Source organism: Talpa europaea (assembly GCF_964194135.1).
Source record: "Talpa europaea genome assembly, chromosome: 3".
Taxonomy (NCBI): Eukaryota; Metazoa; Chordata; class Mammalia; order Eulipotyphla; family Talpidae; genus Talpa; species Talpa europaea.
This window is the reverse complement of record NC_140069.1, coordinates 26,194,025-26,207,889: the sequence shown is the minus strand read 5'-3', so window position 1 is coordinate 26,207,889 and position 13,865 is coordinate 26,194,025. Positions and strand designations below refer to the sequence as shown.

General features: G+C 47.7%; 1 protein-coding gene across 1 annotated transcript; it reads right to left on the bottom strand.

Annotated features, from left to right (window-relative positions):
• Window positions 1–8,247: 8,247 nt before the first annotated feature.
• Window positions 8,248–13,149, bottom strand: KLF10 (KLF transcription factor 10; the record flags this gene model as incomplete). The annotated part of the gene is made up of 4 exons (XM_084229840.1): window positions 12,981–13,149; window positions 9,968–10,201; window positions 8,953–9,865; window positions 8,248–8,507 (listed from the first exon to the last, which is right to left on the bottom strand). Exons 1-4 carry the CDS (start codon window positions 13,014–13,016, stop codon window positions 8,248–8,250), a joined length of 1,443 nt encoding a protein of 480 aa, XP_084085966.1. The 5' UTR covers window positions 13,017–13,149.
• Window positions 13,150–13,865: the final 716 nt, after the last annotated feature.

The window sequence follows — 13,865 nt, the reverse complement described above, 5'->3', positions numbered from 1 at the left end:
TATTTCCATTTATCTTTCAACAAGACTGTGTAGACTACAAGGGTGCCTTTCAGAAACAGATATTCAAGGTTCAGATAATCTAATCAGAGAAATAGAAAACTGCTTTTACCAAAGCCTACCACTTAGTCATCCCTTCATTATTTCTTAACTTCCCTCTTTCTCCCCACAATCTCAGACCGCTTTCTCCAAACCAAGACTGTATCTCCTCTGACCAGTGGCAAAACTTAGCATTAAATTATTCCAAGAAAAGCAAAGATCAGATAATTCCTTATTAAACTTTGGGGTATTTCCTCCCCCTTTTAGCAACCTACTGCCAAACTGGTTGATCAAGATCAAACTGGGATTGTTGGCAGCCATAGTAGAAAGCCATGAATTTCTGAATCTCTGTGAAGATAAGGATGCCAACTGGCAGGGCCAAACTTAAAACAACAGATCTCCCTTACAAAACCCCATTTAGCTTTATTCTTTCTATTAGAACAATAAGCCAAAGATGAGAGAAGTATGCTTCTTTGGAATTCTGTGTGTTAGTATGAGATGGCCACATTTTTGCAGCAGACCCAGCACCAGTGTGACCTGATAATTTCCTGGGTGAAAAGATGTTTTTGTCTCTCATGTTGACCCTCATCCCCCCAAGTTCTGTTCCTTGAACTCTGTGTAGTATTTTAAGATCATGCTTGATAGAATATCAGATACTGTGTCCTTTGTTATGAATTAATGAAAGTCAGAATTTGAGATTTCACTTAAGCAGGGTCATTGCAAGGAGAACAAAGCACACTCTGTAAACTGATACGCTCAGTCAGTACATACATTGGACACTTCCGTGATCACTGCCCAAATTTGTGCTTCATAATCAAATGATGAGTGTCCTTGATGAGCATCCATGCTTTAGCTATGCTCTGTCAAAGGCCATGACTTTATGTTTCATGCTTTCCTTCCTGGCCCCACTGTAGTAATAGTATAAATGGGTCACCCAAATAATTAGATATGTAGGTACAAGTGTGGGGGCCTCAAATATCAAAATTCTCCAATCACCCTGAATCTAAGTGGCTTCCCTTTTCAGTCGGTGGCCACTCCTGATGGACATTGTAATCCAGTCACTGTCATGCACATGTTCCCAGACATGGTGCTACAGCAATGCCAACAAGTGTAGAATATATTATACCTTCCAAGAGTTTTTGTGTGCATAACCTTATTTGAGTTTTTATCTCTAGATGCTGAATAAGGCAACTGTGTTCAGTCTTGTTCTTAAGACAGATGCTGAGACCCAGAATGACCAACAACTTTCCCAAGGAATAAACTCGTCATCATGGTAGCCAGGACTAAGGTCCAGGAATAACAATCAATTTTATGTGTCAACTTGACTGGGACATAATTTGGGTGTGTCTGTGAGGATGTTTCTGGATTAGATTAACATTTGACATGGTAAACTGAGTAAAGCAGATTGCCTTCCCTAATGAGGGTGGGCCTCATCTGATCCTGTGAAGGCCTGAGTAGAACAAAAAGCCTGGTAAGGGGGACCTCCTACTTGATTGCTTCCAAGCTGGAACAGTTTTTTCTTGTCTTCAGACTAACACTGAAATATCAGCTCTTCCTGAGAGTCTTGGGCCTATATTTGGGCTACAATTGGCTCTCCTAGCTTTCCAGTTTGCCAACTGCAGATCTTGGGATTTATTAGCCTCCATAATCACATGAACCAGCTCCTCATTAAATATATATAATCTCCCATTGGTTCTTCTCTGGAGAATCTTAATATACCAGGTCTTTTTACTTTATCAGTGTACTCTCCCTGACATCTCCAGGGTTCAGTTACCACTGTAGCTAGTTAGAGGCAGTTGTATTTCTCTTATCAACACAAAGCCATTTTTCAAGCTGGTCTTAAATTGGTCAGAAAAACGTCAGGACTGGATTACATTGCCAGAACAAAACCAGTGGGACATCTCTAGAAAAGATGCTTCCCTTAGGTTACTTATCTCCCAAAAGATTTCTCCTCCTTCCAAGGCTTTGCCAACTGCTCAGTGCCCCTGATAAAAGCCCCTGTTTATGTCCCTATCTCATTCTGACTGTCTCCAAAGAGAAAGGGTGGGGTGAGAGCCAGGGGAACAAATTTTCTCAGCCACTCCAAGCTGAGAAATTAGACCACAGCGATAGCCTTGGTCTATCTTGATCAGATTTCTTCCCTGCCCTGTTGAAAATGCAGTCAATAGAAACTAAATGCCATGAGACTCTTGAAGAGATTGGAAGGTATAGTAAACGGTCCTGCCAGTACCAGCATAGATGGAGGGGAATAAGAAAAAAGGCGGTCTTCAGCTTTTCATCACCTTTGTGTGAAACCTGTGTGTCAGGTGACAACTTCCTAATTACTCTCCCTCCCACAAGTCACACAGATCTCCTCTTGGTTCAATTTGCAGTGTGACAAACCTAAGAGTGATCTCTTGCTATGTGTCAGGCACTGTGCTAGATGCTGATGATAACAGCATTAGCAAGACCCACAGGCCTTTGCCCTCTTGCTGTTTTAGAGTCATGGGGAAAAAGACAGACAAGCAATTTTAATAAGGGGCAATGATTATGATGAAAGTGGAAATGTCAAGGGTAATAAGGGCAGGGGAAAACTTCCAGAAAAAGTAGCATATACACAGTCGGTTGATCACAGTGTTATGAAGCTGTCTGCAGCCTCTGCAGTGCGGGTTCAATCCCACCAACTAGGGAGATACCCACATGGCGCAGCAGACCTGTCTCGCCTGTTGCTCCCTCAGCAGTGTATTTCAGTCAGTCTGCCAGTTCTATTCCCCACTCTGTCTCTGGTGAATCGTCTCACCCTCCCACACATCTGGCCTGTACCCCAGTTCTTGTATGTATAAATAAATCTTTAAAAATAAATATATATATTTAAAAGTAGCATATATGAAGTTTCAGTGCCTGGACACCATATAAAGGAGGAAAGTAGTGTGGGGGGGTTGGTAGAAACCTAATGGAACAGGGCCTTCTAGATCGGCCCAGTACATTATATTAGTTACTTGCCACACACGTGCGTTTCGGGCACTTGAAATGTGGCTAGTCCCAGTTAGATGGGCTATAAGCATATTGACTATGGTCAATTTTGAAGACTAGCACAAAAACATGTGATTTATCTCATTAAAATTTTTATATTATATTTTATATTATATACTGGGATAATTTTATTTATGATACAGTTAATTTAAAGTATTAAAACTAGGGTTTTTTTTTTTAGGTTTTTGATGTAAATACTAGAAAATTTCAAATTACATGTGTGACTCATACTGTATTTCTATTAGACAGCATTATTCCAGACCATGAAAAAAAAATTAAGACTTTATCCTGAGAGTTTTGGGAAGTTTTTGAAATGTCTTAAACAGATTAAGTAAATTATTTTACTTCATTAACATTTTATTAAATAAAATAAGGGTTACTTGAACACAAGCACAGACTGACAGTCTGATAACTGAGGTGGTTACTAAGGGCAGAAGCTATACATGGTCAGATTTGCATTTTCAAAAGTTTCTATGGTGAGGAGAATGGATGGTAGGGAAACGAGTTAGGAGCAGCTGCAGTTGTTTAAGTGAGAGAAGCAGGATTGGGGGGTGGCAATGCAGATGGAGAAAAGCTTTTAAAAGTCAAATTACTAATATCAAATAGGTCTCATTCCAGTAAAAAATGATATGTTGAACCATATAAAATTTCCATCTTTGTCGATCAAAAATGATTGAATAGTTCAAGAGTTAATGAGGGCCAACTTGGAACAATTGAGTCATAAATAAGTATTGTCTTAAAATGCAAGGCATGACATAAAAATCCCTAAGTTCATATGAACACAAAGAACTGAGTAAGTTAATAAATGGGGGAGAGGCAACAACTCTTTCTTACAGAGTTCCAATTAATAATGAATAGGAAAATGATTAGGCAAAAGTTTAAGCAGAAACAGGTTATTTGCATCATCTTAAAGTATCTCCCTCCAAATATTTAAATGATAAAAATAGTTTACAGTGGAAAATTTTAGCAGACATTGCCTTAGCCAAGGGATGTTGGTTAACATCACCAGCAGCAGAGAATGGTATCACGTAATCCTTGATATAATGCACGGAGGACATTATTATTTTGCTCTTTTCCCAAGTAATATGTAACCTCAAACTAATCATGAAAAAAGCACCGGACGAATCCAGATTGAGAGCCATTCTACAAGAAATCTACAAGTACTGTTCTAAGGATAAGAGAAAACTGAGGGAGACCAGAGGCTGAAGGGGACTATGGAAACTGACAACTAAATACAGTTTGAGACTCTGGACTAGGTCCTACCATAGGGGGAAAAAAGACATTAGTAGAAAAACTAGTGAAACCTAAATACAATCTGTACTTTAGTTAATAGTATTATAAGGCTAATTTCTTAGTTTCGATACATGTTCTACGGCTATGAAAGATATTATCAGAGGGGGAAGCTCAATGAAGGGTATATGGGAACTCCTATTTTTGCAGTTTTCTATCCATGGAAAATAACTGTGAAGGCAACTGAGTATCAGCAGTTTCACATAGTACAATTTAATATATGTCAGACAAGAACAATCAAAACTGAAGTGCTGAGGCTACAGTAATACTACATTATCCTAATATGCTATCAATGTACTTTGGGGCAACTTTTTTTTGGTGGGTGCAATGTTTCTATCAAGATCAGAGCCTGCATCAACATTCAGCCCCACTATAACACAGAAGTTCCTCCTTATCCAAGGCAGATAGATTCCAAGATGCCCTTATGTCTGAAATTGCAGAAAGTATCAAACCCTATATATATTTGTAGGGTAAGTAAAAAGTATCAGGTTTTTCCGCCCTCCCACCATTAGATTAAATGCATGCCTGATGCCGGAAACCTGGAGTAGGGTGTGGGCATGCATAGGTGGGTACACCTGGGCTGAGACTGGCTTATGAGAGGAATGGAACCAGGAGGATAAGCAAGAAAGCAGAAGAGAACGAGAGACAAAGAGTAGAAGAGAGAGAACAAGACCATGAGAGAACGCCGGAGAGCTGAGTGAAGATTCGCCGGGGGCTGGGAGGCCTGCCAGCCTTCTAACCACCACTGCTCGCCCCCTCTCCAGCACCCCTGCCTGCTGGGTACCTGGTAAACTCCATAAAAGCCTGAAAAAGCTGAGGGCTCCAGGACTCTCCTTTACCGGTCTGCATAGAGTCATAGAGATCCTGCCCTGTGACCTTCCTGGCACTGCAATACTGCTCTTACACACCTATCTATAAAAAGTTTAATTTATAAATTAAGCACAGAGATTAACAACTAATGAAGAACAATTATAACACACAGTGATGAAAGTCATGTGAATGCATGCCCTCTAAGTGTCTTCCTGTTCTGTACTCACCTTTCTTCCTGTGATGTGAGATGATACACTTCGACACACTGTGGGGGTAACTTTCAGTTTGAGGTGCAGCAACAAAACCAGCGCCTTTTTTCCTTCTTCACAATTTCACACATAGGAGACTCTCTTAGCACAGATTTTAGCTACCTCTGCATACATTTGCAGTCCTTTCCTTAATAAGTTGAGAAGGTTCGGCGTTTCACTTAAAGGAAGCACTTTGTGGCTACTCTTTGGCATATACTAATTGCCAGCATCACTATTCCTATGCTTTGGAGCCATTATTAAGTAAAATAAGGGTTACTTGAACACAAGCACCGCTATACTCTTGACAGCATCTGGTAACTGAGACGGTTAAGGACAGAAGCCACACAATGTGGATAGGTTGGTTAAAGGGATGATCACATCCTGGGCGGGACAGAGCAAAAGCGTGCGGGATTTTATGACGCTGTCTGTGGTATGCAATTTAAATCTTAGGAATTATTTATTTGTGGAACTTTCCACATAATCTAAAGCACAGAAAGCAAAATCATGGATAAGAGGGACTACTCAATTCAGACGACATGATTTACAATAGTTCTAAGGAAAAGCATCAGGCACCCACCAAAGGTGGCTTATTTCCATTGTTACAAGGGCCTGGGCATTGACACAGCCGGGAATACTCAGTCATCTTCCCTATTACCACTTCTAAAGACCCTGCCAAGAAAAACTCTCTAGGGGAGTTAGGCTCGTCCCAGCAGAGGCTGAATGGCAAGGCTTCTCTCCAGCATCTGTATACTTAGGCAGTCAAGTTTCCAAGAAGCATCAACAGGTGCAGATGATTCGGAATGTCTATCCCACGATTGATACCAAGTAAGCACATCATCCCTCTCACCATGCATGTTTATCACTGAGTCACTCTAGGTCAGTGGTTAAGTTGCACACTGTGGGGGATGTTTGCACATGGTTGCAGAGGAATTTCAGAACAAACTAAAATATCAATCTCTAAAAGTACACTCTGTACACCAAGTAGCATTTACAGCTCCTAGTTCATTCTACGCATGAGTGACCAGCAAACATTTCAGAGGCAGATTACCTTTCATGCAGCTTAAGTACCAATGTTTATTGCATTTAAGGTACCACTTAATGATCGGAGGTAAATTAACTTCTAGAGGTAATTTACTCTCTAATAGGTCAGGCTTATTTTCATTTGCCACAGCAGTCTCATTGCTTGTAATTATTCACTGTGGTGTTCCCTTTAACTTAGAGCTGTTTAACAAGGTTTTGCTGAGAGCCAGATCTGTATTTTAACCCATGTACACGAATGTTTAAGAATTAAATTTTACTGGTTTCTTAGAATGGGTAGACTACCCACACTTTAACAGAGATACCTAGCCTCATTTTGCTTACTCAGCATTTATTCATATTAAAGATACACTCCAGTTCTAAATTTGAATGAGATCCTTAGAGAAATTCAGAGAACAAGCCCTTGGACAGAACCAGAAGTAATCAACAAGGTTAGTGTGATCGATGTGAAGGTTCAAGAATGGATTTCAACAAATGCAACCACCCAGCTATATATCAAAGGAAATTCTTTATTGTAAACAAGATATAAAGTACAACAAAAGAAATATTGTGCAAATTGTAAATCACAAGGATTTTTTTTAATTAAAAGGAAATTCTTTTGTTTTCCCAGGGTCCAAGTTTTGATGGCAGAATCTATATCCAATATAGAGAAAAATATTAAATGAAAAGATGGTGACATTTTTCACTATGTATTTTAAACAATTTGTTTTTGTTTTACCACTGTGTATATCATTCACTACACAACAGAACATTAACAAATACTGTTAACAAAAGTGAATGTTCTAATTATTTTCTACCCACCTAATTCCACAAAACTCCGTTTTAACAGGACATTTGTCCACTTGTGAATAATGATCGCTAACTTCCTAGTTCAATAAAGCACACATTATATCCTCATAACATAAGGGTACTTTACTGATGACATAAGCCATCTTTTTCAAGGAGTTACCTAAATTCTTGATATCCCTTCTTTACAATATATATTTTCATCTTTGAATTTTTTCCTAAACAAAGTGCAGTGTATCTTAGAGTCTATAGAAAACACATTTGTATACAACTTTTAAATCTACAGAAGGAAACTGCAAGCAAACTAAAGTTCAAAGCGTGATAAAATGCCGAGATATGGTCATTTGTTAAACTTTCAAAAACAAAAATGCAAAAAATTATAGCTACACTTCAAAGCAATTAAATTAATGAGGAATCCAATTCTTTTGGATCCTCTTTAGCAATATACAGCTGCTCAATTCCAAATGTCAGAAATAGTGTAAAAATGCTAGTTCTAACTATATTTTAACAACTATATCCATGAAGTTGACTGGAAAGACTAGGAATAGTAAACAAGATAACTCTAGGAAAAGATGACAATAATCGTAATGCAAACCGATCTTATATCTCCATCTCTGTACCGTAATGCTTATTTCCAGTCTCTATACTCTTGAAACCAATGCTTTAGAAGAGTCACATTGGAAAGCTGGTCTCAAGTATAAAGGTGAAAGTAACAAATTGTGCACACAAATTCAAAATCTGTGCTACCTGTGTTGACCTTATCTGAAACCTTCAAAACATATTTAAAGGAATAAAAGCTCTCATCTCTCTTATGTGATAAGAAATGAATCCTGCCACTCTGTGACCTGCCTGTGACTGCAGCACTTCTTGTCATATAACCCAGGCTGGGCCTTCTCCCCAGGCTGTGGGGCTTCTGCTTTCAGCCCGCACTGGAGGGCCACAAACCTGCAGTGGCAGCAATTTTTATATCAACCACTGGTTCCTGGCTGTGACCAAAGTTAGTTCTGATTCTTCACCTTCCTATATGTCACTGTGTGGGAGCAGGGGTTGGAGGTAGGGCAATGTCGTTTAACTTGCTCACTTCCATCTGCCAGTTTGGCAGTTTCTTGGCTGACAGATGGCGCCGGGCATGCTTGGTCAAATGGTCACTCCTCATGAAACGCCGGTCACACATGGGACAGGCAAATTTCTTCTCACCCGTGTGGGTTCTTCGATGTCTGGAGAGTTCATCTGAACGGGCAAACCTCCTTTCACAACCTTTCCAGCTACAGCTAAAAGGCTTTTCTCCTAGAGCAAAGAAATTCAGATCATCATTATGATGCATTTAATAAAAACAACTTTTAGTTTACTAAATTCAACTATATCTTAAGAAACACTTTAAAGTTGCGAAACTATCAAATGACCATTAGACAAGTATCACTTCCATTTCCAACTTTCTATCACATTTATAATCTTACTCTTATAAAAGAAGCCAAATACAAGGCTTTCTTACATCCATTATGATACAAAGATTTTGAAGATACTTTAATCAAGTAACTACTCAGATATTTAAAGATTCTCTGAGAAATCAAAACAAAAACATGTTGATGAAACCTTTTAAAAACCTTGTACTGAAAAACATCGCCCACTGAATTGGCTAGAAAGCAAGTTCTTCCTTAACGTGCCTGGTTTATATTGGTATCACTACCAAAAACAACTTTACGTTTCTAAGACATAAAGAAAAGGTTTGTACCTGTATGCGTTCTCATGTGGGCCTTCAGATGAGAACTTTTAAAGTATGTCTTGCCACATCCTGGGTGGCTACAGATGTGACTTCTTATCCTTGATGAGTCAATCTGAGGAGTGACTTTTGCTGCTGAAGGGGAAAACCCAGGAGCAGGGGCAATGGGAGAGAGTCTGGTGCCATTCGGGCTCACTACTGGAGGTTTTGGGTTCTGAACAACAGGCTGGGGTACAACAAACATGACAGCACCTTTGGGCACCTGAGTGCCCATGAACACAACAGGAGGGCAGACAGCTGGAGGTTGACTGGGTGGAGTGCTGGGAACAACTGTTGTCACAACAGGGTTGTTTGCAGGGAGGGGAACCATCTGGCAGATGACGGGCATAGGTGGCACTCCCCCAGTTGATACTGCAGGTGGAGAGACCAACACAGACTTTTGTTGTGGGGACACAGGGGCTGGCTGAGATCTACAGATGACTGTCTCTGAAGAATTCCCAGAAAAATCATAAAGTGCAGCACTTGCTTTCTCATCAACATCTGCTACTGTGTTTCTCTCACATTTGGATCTATTTGGTGACACAGCTGCACAAGGTATGTTTTTTCTTGTAGCCTCAACATTTAGGTGGGTTCTTCTTCTGAAAGAATTGTCCTGATAGTTGAGGATGCTGGCTGCTTTCACGGGGCAGGAGCGGTGGTTACACAGCTGAGCATCAGCTGTATGACGAATCACACTCGTTGCCTGAGCTTTGGGGAGCTTGGGGGCCGGTATAGAGTTCTTATCTTCCTCTTTTAGAGGTGCAGCAATGTGAGGTTTGGCAGTATCTGAGAAAGATTTGAAGTGTCCGGTAGATGGCGCTGGTGCCATCAAATTTGACATTTGAGAGGGTTCAAAATCAGAAGGACTGTAAGGTGGAGTCAGACACTACAAAGAGAAATACAGGGAACAGCATGAGAAATTAAGAGTTCACTATTGTAAATAAAATTTTTTATCATTTATAGTCACCTTAAAAACAAAAACACTTACAAATGCTGGGATCGAATGAAAATCCGGTGTACCAGGAAGCAGATTCTCCTCCTCTGACATATCAGACACCGGAGTAACAGGTCTGTTTTCAATGTATTTCTTAAAATCTGACTTCCAACTGCAGCTCATTGACATAAGTGCTTCTACAGCTTCAAAATCACTTTTCTCTGCAGTTTTGTTCCAGGAGTACACACACTCTTTTGATCTTTCAGAAATCATTTCCATTCTTTCCTCCTATCAAAGAAAGAGAGTATATATACATGACATCCAGATACCATGAAAGGATACCACAACTTTCAACTTAAAATTTGAAACACTTTCTCTCTCACCCCTACTCTGAAGGTTATAATGCTGTTAAAGATCTTCCTCATTCTTCCCCTTACATTGATAAGTCTTATGAAATAGAACATCTTATTACCACAAAGGGGCACCAAGGCCAAAGTTACCAAAGATTTGTGATCCAGAAAAGAGAAGAGCTTGACTTGAAAATAAAATGCTTTAGAGTCTTTCTGGAAGAGTCAACTGGGAACAAATTTTAATTAGGTGAAGGCTCTCAAAATGTTCTTTTTTCAAAACCACAAAGTATAGTGGACAGACCTGGTCCGTTAACATGGTTTGCCTCATAGCAAAGTCACTGCACTTTTAATATTAGCTCTTTAGTCTATTAGCTTATTTGAAATGTAAAATTTATTTTTTCACTGTATCTGTCTAATACAGGTCTTTGCTGCATAATTTTGACCCAGAAATGTAACAATCAGGATGGATAATCAGAAAACTGAACATTCTACCTGCAAGTAGAAATAACCCTGACTCTAAGGAGTCTGTGTGAGTCAAAAGCGTAATTTTCTTTTTTTAAAAAAGAAATGCTTCATGACAAAAATAACAGCCCTTGCTTTGTGTTTGCACAACTGGCAATTATTTAAAGCTTCACACTCAAGTTCCTTAAACTGCACTTAAAATGGAACTAGCCGTTATTTCTCCCATTTTCCATCGATGCAATTCCATGCTTTCAGGCAACATTGTGCAAAAATAACGTTCTTCACGTTCCCAGGTATTATGCTCAACGCCCGTTTTTAAAAACTGCAAAACCCCCTAGTGTAGAAACGCTAAGAAAAGGAGCCATTGCTCTCGCAACGCCGATAACAATGCAATTGCATAATCGCGCGCCTTTATGTAAGCGCGCGTGTGTAAAAGCCTCCCCGAGACGCCCGTGCAAAGAAAGGCAGCGAGAGAAACGCCAGGCGGCGGCGGGGCCGGGAGGCGCGAGCCCGGCGGGGCAGGAAGGGCGGCTGGGAGGGGAGGAAAGGGAGCGGGGCGCGAGGCAGGAAGGGGAAGCGCGGGGGGAGGCAGGGGCGGGGGGTGCAGAGGGGGGCGGGGGCGGGGGCGGGCGGCGGGGGAGTTCCTCGCTGGCGGGGCGCGCCGGACGGGGCCGCCCTAACCTCAATGAGGCTCGCGGGTGACTCACTGGGAACATTCCTCGCCGCTCGCACGTCCCCGCGCCCGGCCCCCGCCATTGGCCGGCCGGCCGGGCGGCCCGCGCCCCGATTGGCTGGCGGGCAGGGCGGGGGCGTGGAGGCGGAGGGGGCGAGGCATGTGAACAAAGCGTGATCAGCGGCTGCTCGGGCGGCGCAGGAAACGTGAACTGGGAATTGCCGCGCCGTCACCTTTCACCTACTTCCTGAGCCCGCGGGTCCCCGCCCTCGCGCCGGCCGGGGGAGGGGCCGCGGGCGGCGCCGCCAACCCCGCCAACCGCCCGGCGGTGCGCGCCGGGGCCCGCGGGAGGGGCGGGGAGGGGCGGGGAGAGGAGGGGCGGGGCGGGGGCGCCCGGGCCCCGGGAGCGCCCGCCCCTTCCAGCTCCCCGCGAGCCGCCGTTCCCTTAGGAACCGACCGCGGGGCCGGGCCTCGCGCCCGCCCCTGGCGCGGCCGGGGCTGGGTCACTCGGGGACGAGCAGCTCCCCGGGCGCACCCGCCCCCGGCCCCCGCCTCAGCTGCCGGAGGAGGGGCCGGGCGCCCGCGGAAACCCGGCCCCCGCCCTCCCGCCGGCCGCCACCCCCGGGGGCCGGCCCAGCCCGCGGCGCTTCCCGCCCACGCCGCCCGCGGGACCTCAGACCACCCCGAGGCTCCCGGCAGACGCGGCGCCCCCTCCCGCCGCTTCCGGCAGCTCCGGCCCCCGCCGGGCGCGCGTCTCCACGTTCCCAGACGTGCAGCCCCCACAGCCCCGGCTCCAGACGCGCGGCCCCACGCCCCGCCTCGACACGCGGCCCCCGCGTCTCGCGCCTCCCGCCCTCGCCGCCCAGCCGCCGGGCCCCGCGCCCCACTCCACTCCACGCCGAGGCGGCTCCCCCCCCCCGCCGAGGCGCCCCGGGAGGCGGCCACCTGCCCCCGCGGGATGGGGAGTCCCCTCCCGACGCCCGGGCGCAACTTCCCTCCCCCGCCCCGCAGCCCGCGGCCCGCGCGCCGTCCCCGCGCCCACGCAGGACGCCCCTCCCCGGCGCGCACGGAGCCGCCGCGCCGCCCGCCCGGCTCCGACCCGGGAGGGACCCTCTGCTCCCCTCTGGGCACCCCGCCCCTCGAAGGCGCTCGAGCGGCCCTCGCGCCCCGGGTGGCACTCCCGATCCCGACGGGGCATCTCCCTCGCGCCAGGTGCAGGGCGGCCGCCTCGTGCCGCCCGCCGGCCCCATCCACGCCGCCGGGGCAGCGCAGCCCCCTCCCCGCCCCCGGCCAGCCCGGCCCGATGGCCTCGAGCCTCCCGCGGGGCCCCCGCTCCGCTGCCCGCCGCAGCGTGCGCAACCCCGCTCCCCGCCTCCAGGTCCCGGCCGGCCTCCGCTGCCCCGCGTCGCGCACACGCGCCCTCACCCGCGCCCAGGCTGCAGCCAGGAGCCCCCCGCCCCCCGACACTCCGCGGCAGCCCGTTCCCGAGCGCGGCAGATGTCAGGGGTGCGGACCCGCGCCCCCGCCGGCCCCTCGGGCGCGGCGAGGCTGGGAAGGGCAGGGGCATCCCCAGGTGACTTACTGCAGTCGGCTGGAGAGAAGCACCGAAGTTGAGCATGGCTGGCTGCCGGGGCCGGCGGCGAGCTGCCTGGCTGCTGGGCGTCTGGGCTGCGGGGCACAGACGGGCGCCCGGAGACACTCGACGCCGCTCCAGCCACCGCCGCGCCGCGCGCCGTCTGCCCCCTCCCCATTCAGGTAGCCGCTCCGCCTGCTCCGCGCCGCGGGCGGGGGCGGGGGCGGAGCCTGCGGCGGGCCAATCAGCAGCAAAGGTGTGTGAGGTGCGGGCCAATGGGCTGGCGGGGCCACGCGTGATCAGCGGCTGCCCGGCAGCGTGAAGCTTGTGTCAGTGGAGCGTGTACACAATCCCCGGCGCGTGTTCCGCGGCCCGGCCTGAGGGAACCCCCGCCGCCACCTGATTCAGCGAGCGGCCCCCCCCGCCGCCCCTCGCCCACCCCCTCCTGTCACCCCACACCCCGGCCTGGAAGGGGGGCGGCGCCGCGGGCGGGGCCCCAGCCCGGAGGCGCGGTCGCGGCGCGCCCCGGCACTGCGGAGGGCCGGCCCCACGTGGGGGCGGGGAGGGATGCCCGCCCCGCCCTGCTCCCGGCGCGGGGCCCGGCTCGGGCGCCGCGGGGTGGGCGGGACTCCGGGCGCCGGGCGGGGGGCGGCGGCTCCCCGCCAGGGGGCCTGAGCCGGGAGAGGAGCGTTTGCAAGCGCCGTCCCCTGGTGCGTCCAGCGGGGAAGCAGAGCCCGGCGGCCGGCCGCGCTGCATCTCTACCGCCTTTGCGGGGTTTCGCCTCGCGGGGCCGCGGGGTGCACCCCGGCGGGGGCGGGGGGGAGCCCCGTCACGGAGCCGACACCTGCTCCCGCGCCCCCCTCCCCGCCCACGCCCGGCCGCCGGCGCGGGCGC